At 40.2% G+C, this 13,725-nt stretch overlaps 1 protein-coding gene across 1 annotated transcript in view; it reads left to right on the top strand.

The window, feature by feature from the left end:
* Positions 1 to 13,725, top strand: part of MORC1 (MORC family CW-type zinc finger 1) — a 144,524-nt gene that overhangs the window by 120,469 nt on the left and 10,330 nt on the right. Inside the window, exons 22-25 of the mRNA XM_014540912.1 lie at positions 706 to 772; positions 4,513 to 4,659; positions 10,189 to 10,276; positions 11,763 to 11,816. Of these exons, the coding sequence (XP_014396398.1) occupies positions 706 to 772; positions 4,513 to 4,659; positions 10,189 to 10,276; positions 11,763 to 11,816 (356 nt within the window). The remainder of the gene's footprint in view (positions 1 to 705; positions 773 to 4,512; positions 4,660 to 10,188; positions 10,277 to 11,762; positions 11,817 to 13,725) is intronic.

The raw sequence follows: 13,725 nt of genomic DNA, 5'->3' as shown, positions 1-13,725 counted from the left end.
TCTGTGGACTGTAAACAAGTCACTGACTTCTCTGAACCTGCAGTTCTGAGGTTCTCTGAGTGAGATGGCTGATTAGGTAACTCTAGGTCTCTTCCTGCTTTAAAGTTGCACTCTCTATCAAGACACATTTCTGATTGGGATCTGTCAGGACATCTTTGAATCTGAACCCAAAATGGAACAGAGAAGGATGCTGAAGGGAAGACAGGTGGTTGTCAGGGCAGAGGTTAGTGAGAACAGGGAATCTGAACAACCCCAGTCAAGTTACCCCATGCACAGAAATAGCAGACAGTGAGCATCACTACAAAGAAATCATGAAAAAACAAGTTAGAGAGGCCCTTGGGTTATTACATATGCTATATACACTTTGTTAAAAAGGTTTTTATATACTGCCTTGAGAACATATTGGTGCAGTTTTACAAAAGGTAGTTTGAATACAAAGCCAAATTGCATACAAGTAGTTAATGAACTGATACACTTCTTTCAGTTTATTATGTGGTAATCAAAAAGTGACTGACTTCATTTTGTTTATGTCCTTAAAAGGTTTTTATATACTGCCTTGAGAACATATTGGTGTAGTTTTACAAAAGGTAGTTTGAATACAAAGCCGAATTTCATACAGGTAGTTAATGAACTGATAGCACTTCTTTCAGTTTATTATGTGGTAATAAAAAAGTGACTGACTTCATTTTGTTTATGTCCTTGAAGAAAAACAGGAGCTGTGCAGTGACATTGCAGAAATAAAGAGAAACTCTTCATTACCTAACTGGAAAAGGTGAGTGTACCGCAATTATATAAATCCAAGTGAGTGAAATTACACTATTGAAAAGTGATTATCAATGTTTCAACACAAAAAGAAAGAAAATAATAGTAACAAGAAAAGCAATTAAGATTGGAATCAAATTTTACAAAGGAGACAAGAAAGAATAGAATGCACTAAATTTCTTACTTTTCTTCCAAACCTTTTCATTTTCTTTTGTGAGGGCTGGGAATAATAAAATGAAACAGGCTTACCTTCTTACTCACGGCAGGCAACTAATTCAAATTACAGTAATGTGGTCCAAGAATGGAAAATGTTGCATATATAAGGTATAACTATGAAATCATGAACCCATATTTTGTGTGGTTTATTATCTAATTGTCATACATGTATGCAATTATAATCATTGCATGCTAGAGTTTTCTTGACATGAGACTTCTCAAGTAAAATATTTTGGATACCTAATAGAATGAAGAGAATGTTTTCCAGGAAGCAAACTCTTATCCTCATTCTACTACAAACCTATTGAAGCTGCTTTTCAGACATTCAGACTGGGTGTCTCTGAATCCACCCCCCCTACCCCCACCTGCTGTTTTTTGCATAGGAGCTCCTTGAATAAAGTGCAAGAAAAGAGAGAGGAGCTTTTATGTTCCATACTTACTAAACAGTAGTCACTCTAACACTCACATCCCATCATTCACTCTTCTACTCAAAAGCCTTTCACAGTCCTGTCACTGTGAAGATAAATTATCAAGTCCTGAGCCTGGCACAGGTACCCTTCACCCCTGGCCCTCTCTCTTTAGCCCTCACTTTGCTTCCCAGGTTTCTGAATTGCTTATAGTTCTGTTTTATCACATACCTCCATTTTTTCGTCCACACTACTTCCTTTGTTTGAATGTCCTCTGAAACATGTACACCAGTCAAATTTCATTCAACTCTCAGTTTGAGTGTTCTCTCCTTTGGGGTCCCCCTGACCACAAAGGTATTCACAGAGCCTCTGTTGCAATGATCATATTACATCATTCAGTTTCAATAATTATTTATTACTAGAGGCCTAGTGCACAACATTCATGCACTGGGGGCAGGGGGAGGGTTCCTCAGCCAGGCCTGTGTCCTCTCACAGTCCAGGACCCCTGGGGGGCAGGAAGCAGGCCTAAGCCGGCAGGCAGACATCCCCCGAGGGGTCCTTAGCATTGCTGTGGAGGAGGGAAAGGCTCCTGCCACCGTTGCTGCTCTTGCCAGCTGTGAGCCCAGCTTCTGGCTGAGCAGTGCTCCCCCTGTGGGAGAGCAGACCCCTAGGGGGCAGCTCCTGCATCGAGCATCTGCCCCCTGGTGGTCAGTGCATGTCATAGCGAGCAGTCATTCCGCTGTTTGGTTGATTTACATATTAGCCTTTTATCATATAGGATGGTCTGACCCACAGTGGTGAGCAGTGCTTCCCAATCAAGTGGAATTGTCTGTCTGAATGTCAGTCTTCCATTGCGTATGGCCTTTATTAAGGACAGGCCATGTCTTTTCTTCTGCATAACTCCAAGCCTCTGAGAGGCATTCCCTGACCACTCCATCTAAAATAGGCCACCCCACTTCTGACAAGGCACACTGTCAAACCATATCATCCTGTTTTATTTTTTCTAGAGCACTGATTACTATTTTTAAATATCTATCTCATTGTTTCTGTTTCTTTTAATGTTTTACATTCTAACTTGCTTATTTTCTATATATTTTTCACTCAGTGCTAACTCACTGCATGAGAACAGAGGCTGTCTTGTTCACCTGTGTCCTTAGAGTCCAGAATAGCTCCTGACTGAAAGTGGGCACTCTGTAATATTTGTTGAGTGATGAAATGATGTTATTCCCCCACGCCCAGTGTTGTGAGGCCATTTTATGGATAATGCTTTAACCTAGAGTTTTATTAAGATTTAAGTTAAAATTTAAAATCCATCCAAAAATTAAAATACATTGTGTGTGTGTGTGTGTGTGTGTGTTGTTTCATAACAGGAGGCATTGAGACAAATTCTTTGTATTTCTTGTTTAATCCTCAGCACAGCTCTGTGAGGCAGGCACTGTTGTTATTTGGCCAAAAAAGGAACAAAAGCTCAGAGAGGAATCCCTGTGCTCTAGGGTAGTGCATTTTACCCTCTACCCCTACCACCAGCATAAATCTGCAGCATGCCAAAAATGATTTTTTAAAAAAATTGAAGGATTTCTCTTTAGTAAAATTTCAGCATAAAGGAAGTTATGGTTAATGGCCATTCAGACATTGTACAAGTATTTTTAACAGACAATTAAGCATTATAATGTTCTTCATCTTAAATGAAATATAGCTGAAGTTAATATATTTAATGCCAAAGAAAGGTTGACAATAGAAGCACATTTCATTTGGTATGAACTATTATCTATGAATTGTTAAAAGACCCATACAGTATCCTATATAATAAAATGGTAATATGCAAATTACCCTAATGGCGGAACGACCAGAACGACCGCTCAACCAGTCACTATGAGGTGCACTGACCACCTCTCGGTCCCTTCCCCCAGTCAGCAGGCTCTTATTGCCCAATGGCGAACGGGGAACTGGGGTGGGTGGCGGGGGATGCAGGTGGCACCAGGCCAAGGCTCTCGCCCTGCCAGTTGCCCCACACCCAGAGGGCAACCCACAGTGGGGGCGGGGCCAGCAAGCAGGCAGGAAGGCCGACCTCTCGGTCCCTTCCCCTGGCCGTCAGGCTCCAATTGCCCGATGGCAAATGGGGACCCAGGGGTGGGTAGTGGTGGGGGGGTGGGGCCAGCTGCAGGCAGCCAGGGAAGATGACCCTGATCACAGGCCAGGCCTAGGGACCGTACCCGTACATGTATTTTGTGTGCCAGGCCTCTAGTGAAAATATAAAGATATAGAACTCTTTTTAATTTATGTCATCTCAATTGTGAAAGTGATCACAGTAATCTATTAATTGACAGACACAACCCTACATGATTTGTTCCACACCTGCCCAACCAGCTTTATTTCCTATATTGCACAGCCTTTGACTTTTCTTGTTCCCACCACACTGAAAGCTTTGGGTTTTATTAACATTCAGCACTACTTTATGCATCCTCATTGTGTGTATTCTCCATGCTGCGGCCAGTTATGCTTTTAAAACACATATCAGATCACCTTACACCCATGCAAGAAACCCCTCAATGGTAATGCCTGCTCTGCTTGGAATAAACTCCAGCTCCCACTCCATGGCCAGTGCTATCCTCACTCCACCTCAACAGCTCTGGCCTCCTCATTCCCCTTTGACTAGCCCTACCTTGTTTCTATCCCAGAATCATTACACTTCACCTGGAACATTCTCCTTCCTCCAGATTTGACTAAAGTTTTTTTTCAATTGACTTTGCCCCTGTTTTGTTTTCTTTCTATATGTACCTCCCCCACCCGCAGGCTAAACTAGAACTTTAGTTTAAAAGCCTCTTTCACCAAATGAGAGACAAATGGTATATGACTACTGTTGTTAATAATAAATCACCACCGATTTTATTTAATTGTGACCACCCACAAACCTTGGAACAAGATTTTTCAGGAATAAATAGTAATTCTTCTACTTGGGAATTGATTTAATATAACTATATAAATGAGTTTTCAGCATCACACATATGTCCATACTTTATTTGGTATATATTCACATTTTATTTGTCATATATTGACATTTCTGAGGTTATTAGTATCTAATGTGATTCCTACTTTGAAATGATAAATCTCGGCTGTTTTTGCCCAGCATTCCAGTGGAAGACTTAGGTCCAGGTTCTGGACACAGAGCCAGAGTGACTGTGAGTAGTGGCTGTGAAGTTGGTTCTTCGCTGACAAAGTCTTCTCAGAGCCCATCTGTCAAGGAAACAGTAAGAAAACTGACATCTAATTTATGGTAAAGATATTTACTAACATATTTCCACATGCTTTGTTAAAATTTCTTAGAAGTGACAACTCCTGATTTTTTTCCTTATTAAGTGGTAATAATGAGAAAATTTAGTCAAATGACTTTAAGATTTGTCTCCTAACTACACTGACTTAGCTAGATCATGGGTTAAATGTCCCTTGAAATAGACCTACAGTTGCTAAATGCTTGTTGTTACATGGTCCAGCAATATGGTGGACATCAGTCCTCTCTCAGATACAATGAGTAATTCTTACTGAGTTGGCCTTACTGAAATAATTTTCCTTCCTTCCTTCCTTCCTTCCTTCCATCCTTCCTTCCTTCCTTCCTTCCTTCCTTCCTTCCTTCCTTCCTTCTTCCCTTCCTTCCTCCCTATTTTTATTATTAATATTCCTCTTGACATTTGTATGGCCTTCTAAAAAGTGTCTTTGTTTTTAGCTTTAAATACTAAACTTCCTGAGGGGAAATAGTTTTACTTTTTGGCTCAATGTAGAATGTTAAATTTGCCCATGGTTAATGAGGAACTTAGATGTCTGGATCTCAGTTCTCAAAAGATGGACTGGGCAAAGTCCAGGATTCAGTTTTTCTAAATAGGGACCCATGATAGGAGGGGGCTTTATGATCAAGCCAAGTTAGTATACAGAAGAATGCTCTAAATAGGTGTCATGTGGGAGGGTTGGGGGCAGGAGCAGTAGCACCACTACATTAGTGCAGCCGGTTGGTTTTGTTGGGGTTTGCAGACTATGAGGAGGCTGTGTGGTAAGAGGCTTTCAGACAAGGAGGCCACACAGCATGCCCTAGCTGGAAGATTGTTTTTCCTTTGGACAGTTACTTTGACTTTCTGATGAGTGACTGATAGAATATTCCTGGAGAAGAGACTTAGCAAAGAATAGAAGCTGATAGGAAGAAAAAGAAAGGTAGAGGTTGGTTGTATATAAAGACAGGAACTCTGTCCTGCAGTTGCCCTGCAAATTTATGGAAACTTCTGTGGCAGCATCCAGGGCTGTGGAGCTATGCTTATATGGGTATGAAGTCCCCACCTACTGTCCTTTAGGAGCACATTCCCAACACCTATCCTGCTGTAGGAGAAAGGAGGAAGCACTCTTGCTTATATGTAGGTGGATCTACCTTGGACTTTGCACCAAGACACATTTTATTAATGATACTAGGGATCCAGAGACAAGTTGTTCACCAAGAAATGAAGCTAGTGTGCTGCATTTCTGAGTACTAAGTTCTGGCCACCAGATCTACCATAGTGACTGGGCTGGCAAGCTCACACCAGCCTGGGAAAGAAGCAGGTGCAGGCCAGACCTCAGTGTTGGACAGATATTAAGAGGTTGAAAAGACCACTTCTCCAATGATCTAGATCAGTGATGGCAAACCTTTTGAGCTCGGCGTGTCAGCATTTTGAAAAACCCTAACTTAACTCTGGTGCCGTGTCACATATAGAAATTTTTTGATATTTGCAACCATAGTAAAACAAAGACTTATATTTTTGATATTTATTTTATATATTTAAATGCCATTTAACAAAGAAAAATCAACCAAAAAAATGAGTTCGCGTATCACCTCTGACATGCGTGTCATAGGTTCGCCATCACTGATCTAGATGGATGTCAGTCTCAAATGGCCACAGCCTATAGCAGTGATGGCGAACCTATGACACGCGTGTCAGAGGTGACACGTGAACTCATTTTTTTGGTTGATTTTTCTTTGTTAAATGGCATTTAAATATATAAAATAAATATCAAAAATATACATCTTTGTTTTACTATGGTTGCAAATATCAAAAAATTTCTATATGTGACACGGCACCAGAGTTAAGTTAGGGTTTTCCAAAATGCTGACACGCAGAGCTCAAAAGGTTCGCCATCACTGGCCTATAGCATAGTCCCTGAAGAACGGGATTCTCCAACCAGTTTCTTACCTTCTGTCCCTATTTGATCAAAAGTAATATCTAAATTCTCAGCATTGAATTGGGTAGCCATATATTTAAATCCTGGTGTATAACTTACTAGTTCTAACATTCATGCATGTCCTTTGGTCACTGAGACATTGTAGTATGCAATAAATAACATATGTATGAGCCTTTGTATATGTGAATAAATGTGTGTATATTATTAAAGTATGGATGTGACCACATGACCAATGATTGTGACAGGCTTTCTTGATCATTAATAGCTATAATTTTTAAGCCATTGCAATATTTTAGGCATTCACCCAAGTGCTTTGTATATGTTTGCTTTTTATTTCCACAAACTTATAAGATTGGTATTACTTTTAACTTTTTTTATGGATAAGGAAACTGAAGTTAGAGAAACTGAGTAACACACTCAACGTCTCAAAGAAAATTGTACAGCCAAGGAGAGGGCTGGGTTTAGCCTCCTGCTCCCTGATTTGGAATCTCATGCTCCTCAACACTGTACATGTACACACATACGTAGGTATATACACACACACACATATATATATATACACACACATACATGGGAATATAGACACATGTATACATATGAAAGTGTGTGTGTGTGTGTGTGTGTGTGTGTCCATTCACACTATGAGACCTCATGAGACATGTCTGGTTGTGTTGCAGCAGAGTTTGGATGTATCACTGTGTATCATCATTTTCTTTTTTTTTTAACTGGGCTATTTTTTGTTCTTCATCTAAGTGGATCATTACTATTCATTTTGATGAGTTACACTTGATAAAAAGGAGATAATCTGATTGAGTATACTAAGACTTTAAAGTACATCCACTTCTATAATTAGCCATCAATAGAAAATTAAAATTTCCCAGAAACCATCTCCCTGATGAACATGTAGAATCTTTAGTGCTTGAAATGATCATGCTATTATCAACTGAACATTCTGAAAGCTAAATGCATTAATAAATCAGATCTTTTCTGCACTAGCTTGAATTTTTGTAGTTTTATAAAAATGCTCAGTAGAAAGAGAATTGTACAGAACATGAGGCTTTAATTGGAACAAAATGAGTTCCTCATTTACCAGTCTTCTCTTTTGCCTCAACCAGCAGTAGTATGTTTTCTTACATTTCACCAGTGAAAACAGATTTCTTGTCTTCTCTCTTTTTTTTCCCCCTCCTGTACTGCTCTGTTCTTCGTCGTGTCTAACATTATTCCTTGTGTTAACTAGATTTTAAATCCCTCAAGGCATGAAGATTGTGGCTGGTTGTGTGCAATGTGGAGGGCACCGTGTTCTGTAAGACTCACTATTGTTGGCCAGATTTGTTCTTGCTTGTCACATGTTTAAGAGAGTATTAGAGCCCTTTCAGGTGTGTGGAATGTTCCTTCCCTCCACTTGGTTCATTTTGGACATGACATCATCCTTACCCTTTTCCACACGGTCGAAGTAGAGTCAGGGCACCTCTGTTTACTGCCTACATTTGTGATTTTTGTTATCTTAGAGTGTTTTGCTCAGTTTAGCATTTTCCTGTCTTGTTTTTAACAGTCTGTTTCCCTCAGTAAGTTTACTATCTAAACCTACAAAAAAAGATACTTTTTAGAAGGCCATAAAAATGTCTGCTTTTCTAATTAGTCTTGTGGGACAGAATTTCCCAAGAAAAGCTGTTAGTAGCAGCTCTGTGGAGGGGAGAGCAAAAGGCTGAATCCTGGCATCCTAGAGGCAGAGACAAAAAGGAGAACACAGCCAACCTGCTTGAGCCTGAGGATAAGGGTGAGGATGGGGTCCTTAATACCAGGAAACCAGAGAGGTTCAAAATAGGAATAACTCCTCAATCAGAGTTTTCATTAAAATTATATATATAAAGCAGATAGCAATGCTTAGCCCATTTTCACCACTTTCTAAAAAGTGGTTGAGTCTGACCAGGGGTTCAGTATCTTCAGAAAATACTCAGTTTCCCAACATAGATTACAATGGGCTTAGAATACTTCCCTCACCTGCCCCCAGCCCCTGCTCCCTGCAGCTGGCTAACTCCTCTTCTTTGGGGCTCCCCAGATTATGGGTTAGGATCTTTTCTATCAGTACCGGTGGTGCTGCATTCCCATTCTCATCTTAACATGTTTTTCTAGAAGTACTTCCTCTGAAGGTTGCTGATAATCTCTAAACCCAAAAGAGTTCATATCCACCATGAAAAGGACCAATGCTCAGAAGAGGGTTCAGCCCTGTATTGGAGGAAGGGAAGCTGGATTTATGGAGAGAGAGAGAGAGGTGTGGTTTAGTAAAAGAACTTTCATAAGGTTGACCAAACCAACCATATGATCCCTTTCCCAGGGACTCCAGATGCAGCTCTTTTCTCTGTGTCAGCTGATCTCTGCTCATCTCAAATACCTGAAGGCTTTATATCACTCTACCCAACCATTTGCCTTCTTACTAGCCAGACAAATAATTCTGCAGAATGTGTGTCTGTGTGTGTGTGGAGGGGGGGGGTGTACATGTGTGTTATATTGGATGATATGCAATGCTGAAGATTTTTAACTTTTCAGATTGAATCTCCTTAAACCTATAAATAAATATTAGCACAATAATATACTTAGAATACTGGGAATGTCAATTGTATAAGAAATAGCTGTTTTGTGTTTTGTGTGCCATATTATTTCACAGTTGAAAAGTTTTGTCAGTCCCTTGGATATTGTACGTAAGGTTATTGGAGCACTTCAACATAAAATCACTATACAATTTAAAGCGTGTAGCTATACATGTATAGATTTCATATTCTCCTTGGAATGAAATACGTGTCATCTAGGTCAGTGGACGACAACCTTTTGGACCTCATGGACCACCAGTGGTCCGCGGACCGCCTGTTGGCGACCACTGATCTGGGTGATTAATCCCTAGAAAAGCTGTCTCGAGAGAAGGGAGGGTGTCACTGCCTTTTGGCCAAATGAAGCACCTGTTAGAACAATGGCCATCCCTATGGCCATTAGTCAGTAAGCCCATAGCCTATTTCCCTCCAGGAATTTTGCAATGCTGAGTTCTCTTCCCAGAGCACTCAGGGAGGTGCTGGGCTTTCCTGGGCTGCTTGGCTAGTGGTGGGAATTGTGAGCCAGCCTTTCCTCCCTCCCTCCTTCCTTCCTTCCCTTCCTTCCATAAACTTTTTATTTTAAGACAAGTGTAGGTTCACATGTAGTGGTAAGAAATAGTACAGAGATCCCCTCTACCCTTTACCTGGCTTCTCCCCATGGTAGCGTCTTGGAAAACAGTAGAACAGGATCACAATAGGGACATTGGTATTGACATTCAAGACACAGAACAATTCCGTTACCACAGGATTCCTCCTGTTGCCTTTTTTTTATAATTTTGTTTTATTGCTTAAAGTATTACAAAGAGTAGTTCCTGTTGCCTTTTAATAGCTACACTCCTCCCTCTCCCAGCTTATGCTTTTGAAGAACACTTTAATGCCAGTGGTAAAACAGTTTGGTGGGCATGAATGTTCATCTTTGTTAAGATGTTTAACACCCAGGAGTCAGGGCCAGTCTGACAGATGAGTGCTCTGTCTCTTTTCCTGGTACTTTCCCATCTCTGCTGTGCTTTTTTCCCCAGGGAGATTATTCTGTATTTCTTTCCTGAGTATCAGCTACCATCAGAAATTGGCTACTCATCTGTGGAAGAATTTGTGGCAAGCATGGAGGTAAGCCGGCTTTTGTGGAACTCTGAGGAAATGACAGAAGAGCCTGAATTTGGTTTTCAGTGAAGAAAAATGTGAAGTGTTCCCAGTAAGAGGAACTAAGTGAATGAAGATGAGGATCTTTATACCAAATGGGTGGCTCAGAATTAAAACCAATGTGGCCTAGGGTTAAATAAGCTTCAGTAAGATCTTGCTGACTGAGAACAGTTGGTTGCAGAGATAAATGGAAATGAGACATAGTCCGACTTCCCTCCCTTGCATCAAGAATAGAATTTCTGTCTCTCAGATACACTTCGTCAGCCACCTTAGTGTCTTATTAGAATAACTGAGACTTCACCCGGAAAGATGAAGACAGTTGCATTTATCAAATCTATTCTCAGAGACAGACTGTATGTGAAGTAAGGAAAACTTTGCTCAGCTACCTGGGTGGACAGGCAGAGGCTCACACTGTCTCACAGTGGGTGTCCTCACGCTGCCCAGTCGCCACAGGCCATGGTGAGCTGTGAGGAGTGCAGGCCCACAGCTCGGAGCTGCTCCCAGTGTGGAGAAGGGCCAGCGTGGTGCAGAGGGTCGGGGTGTCTTCCCACCCTCATGCTCAGTGTGATTTCTGGGAAGGATGGGTACATGTGGAAAGACTGTCAGTGAAAAGAGCACCAATTTATTAATTTGGCCAAAGTGCCACATGCTTTAATTTGACCTTGGGTGAAGTCCTTAGTCCTCTAACCTATAATCACTGTCTTTGCTTCTTCACCCTGTGCTCTCACCTCATGGTCTCCCGTCCAGCTTCTGACTCCACACTTCACTGCGGCTGTCCTGCGAGGCCACCCGATACCACTGTGCTGACATGTAGTGGTCACTTACTTACCGACTGCTCAGGTCTTCAATACAGTGGACCACTTTCTCCTCCTTGAAGCATTTCCTTTTTGTAGCTTTCATAACAGCACCCCTCTCATTTTCTTGCTTTCCCCCTGTGTTTGCTGGCAGCTCCTTCTCTATTTGGTCTCTAAATGTTGGCCTGTCTGAGGACTCGTTCCTGGAACACTTTCTTCTGTCTATGGAATGGGTTTCTAGGTGACCTCAACTAGTCTCTGGCTTCAAATCTCACCCCATATGCCAGTGATTCCCCCACCCCCGCCTATTTCTGGGTGTTCCCATCTAAGAAATCCAGGCTCCAACTATCTTATTGATATCGCTTTGAATATTTATAATCATTTACTTTTCCTTCACCTTGATTATGTTTTTTTGCAATTTCTTTAACCATGCTGTATTAATTATGTGGACTGCCTTAATCAGTTTTTTGGAATGAGGTAAGGTATATCTTAGTGAATTAATTTAATTAGACCCAGGCTTAAAAGACCCACTGTATTGGTGTTGGCCAGTTCTAGGCTTTGATGTTTCTTGTATACTAGATATTTGCATGTTGTAACTGCTGTAGACAGCTGATTCTCTAAAAGTTAATACCCTGTTTTATTATAATTTATGAAAACAGCTGGAGCAGTGCACAGAGCAGACAAACAGAAAGCTGAAAATGTGTTTCCAGCAGGTAAGCTTTCTTTCAATGTAGTCATTTATATCCTAAATAATCCTGTATTCCAAAGGAGAAATAATATACATTTCCAAATGTTCTGTTTGGAAGGAAATCAAATTTGCCTTCACTTATCAAGACGTAGAATTTTGAATTTTAAAATGCAAATGTTTCCACAGCATAAAGCTTATGAAATGCTTGGAGTAGGATTGTCATTTGTACTAGAAACAGGATATTCTGAGTCTTTAAGAAAGATAGTCACTGACTAAGCCAGAAATTAATCATAGATTAAAGTTTTAATTACAGTTAAGTCCTTTCTTAACTTCATAGATAGGTTCTTGACTTTAAGTGAAATGCTGTAGGCTATTGATGTAAACAAGAGTGAAGTTCCTGTGGGATCTCATCTATGTTATAATGAAACAATGTTGAACGAAACTACCATAGTTGAGGGCCTGCTGTATTCTGGACAAGTTCATATTTCCCTGGCTTTGTTTGTTTGTTTAGTGTCTTATCAACAGTTTTTAAAGTTTATGATTTTTTCATTATAAAAATAGAAAAATAATTAGTGCTACTAAAAGAAAGTAAAAGAAATAAAAAAATTATTCATAATCCCAGACCATTCCAAGATCACTGCTACTACTATCTATTACTATTTTGGTGTATTTCGTTACAACCTCTCTCTCTCTCTCTCTCTCTCTCTCTCTCTCTCTCGGTATATGTTTCCAATAATACTGTGTATCTAGGTCTTACAGATTTCCTGGGGGAGAGGGATGGAAAGAGACCATAGAGTCATTCAGTTCTATTAGAGAAATATTGAAAAAAAAATGATATGCCTCAACCCCCTTAATTCACACTCAAGGGAACAGAGACTCCAAGATGTAAACTCCAACCCTAATCCCCAAGTGGAAAAAGGGAGTGAGTGTTGGAGCCAAGACAACCAGAGGTTCACAGATTCCTCAGAGGCCACAACAGTCTAGAACTTTTCATGACACCAAGATCAATGTTGAGATGTTACTCTTCACTGACACTTAGGTTTGCTCAAACAGGTACATCAGCTCCATCATTAGCAAATATACTAGCATCTTCTTCCATCTGCTAATGCTGTTAACGAGGAAACCACAGGCTCAAAATAGCATCACTTGTGTTAAAGCCCACGATACCAAACCTAGATTTAATACTTGACCTAATTGGCTGTTTTAACCTCTCCCTGGAAATGTATTCTAAATCAACCAACCTGGAATTGTCTAGTCAATACCAATGAAGCAATTTGTCTTATGGGCTCTCTTCATCCCCCATAAAAAGAAAAGGCAATCTGCATAATAAAAACTCTGTTCCCTTCCCCCACAAAAGATGCCTTAGTCTAAAAATAATCTTTTCTTTTGTTAGTAGCTCCCTTGCCCCACCCTTCTTTCTATAAAAGCCTTTCATTTTGTCCAACACCTTGGAGAGCCCTTCTTGTTACTAAAGGGGATGCTGCCCAAATAATGAATTGCTTAATAAAGCCAATTAGATCTTCAAATTCACTGTTAAATTTTGTTTTGTTTTGTTTTTTTTAACAATGCTTCCAGCCATCTTCTGAGAAACTATCATAACCACCTGCAAATCTATCAAGACTAGGAGGTGAATGGTATCCCCTGAAGTTATGCAAAGCACAACTATAAGCAAAGGCATTGCCTCATCCCTTTAGTAAGAAATAGAGTACATTTGAATAATCTGGTTTTATAAATGAAATGGAATTGTGAAGTAAGTTCCCAAAGACATATAACTAGGCAACCTTGAAATGAAAATTAGAACCTAAACCAGTTTTCTTTTTAGAAAGGCTGTATTTGAATTTTAGGGTATGCCTACATTTCACATCCTGGTTGATATATTTGCCTCTGATGTTTCTGATGGAGTGTCTACTGGACTGTGATAGGCACAAATGAAG

The sequence above is a fragment of the Myotis brandtii genome, unplaced genomic scaffold, assembly GCF_000412655.1.
Source record: "Myotis brandtii unplaced genomic scaffold, ASM41265v1 scaffold106, whole genome shotgun sequence".
In the NCBI taxonomy this organism is placed as follows: domain Eukaryota; kingdom Metazoa; phylum Chordata; class Mammalia; order Chiroptera; family Vespertilionidae; genus Myotis; species Myotis brandtii.
This window is presented reverse-complemented; position numbering and strand designations above follow the sequence as displayed.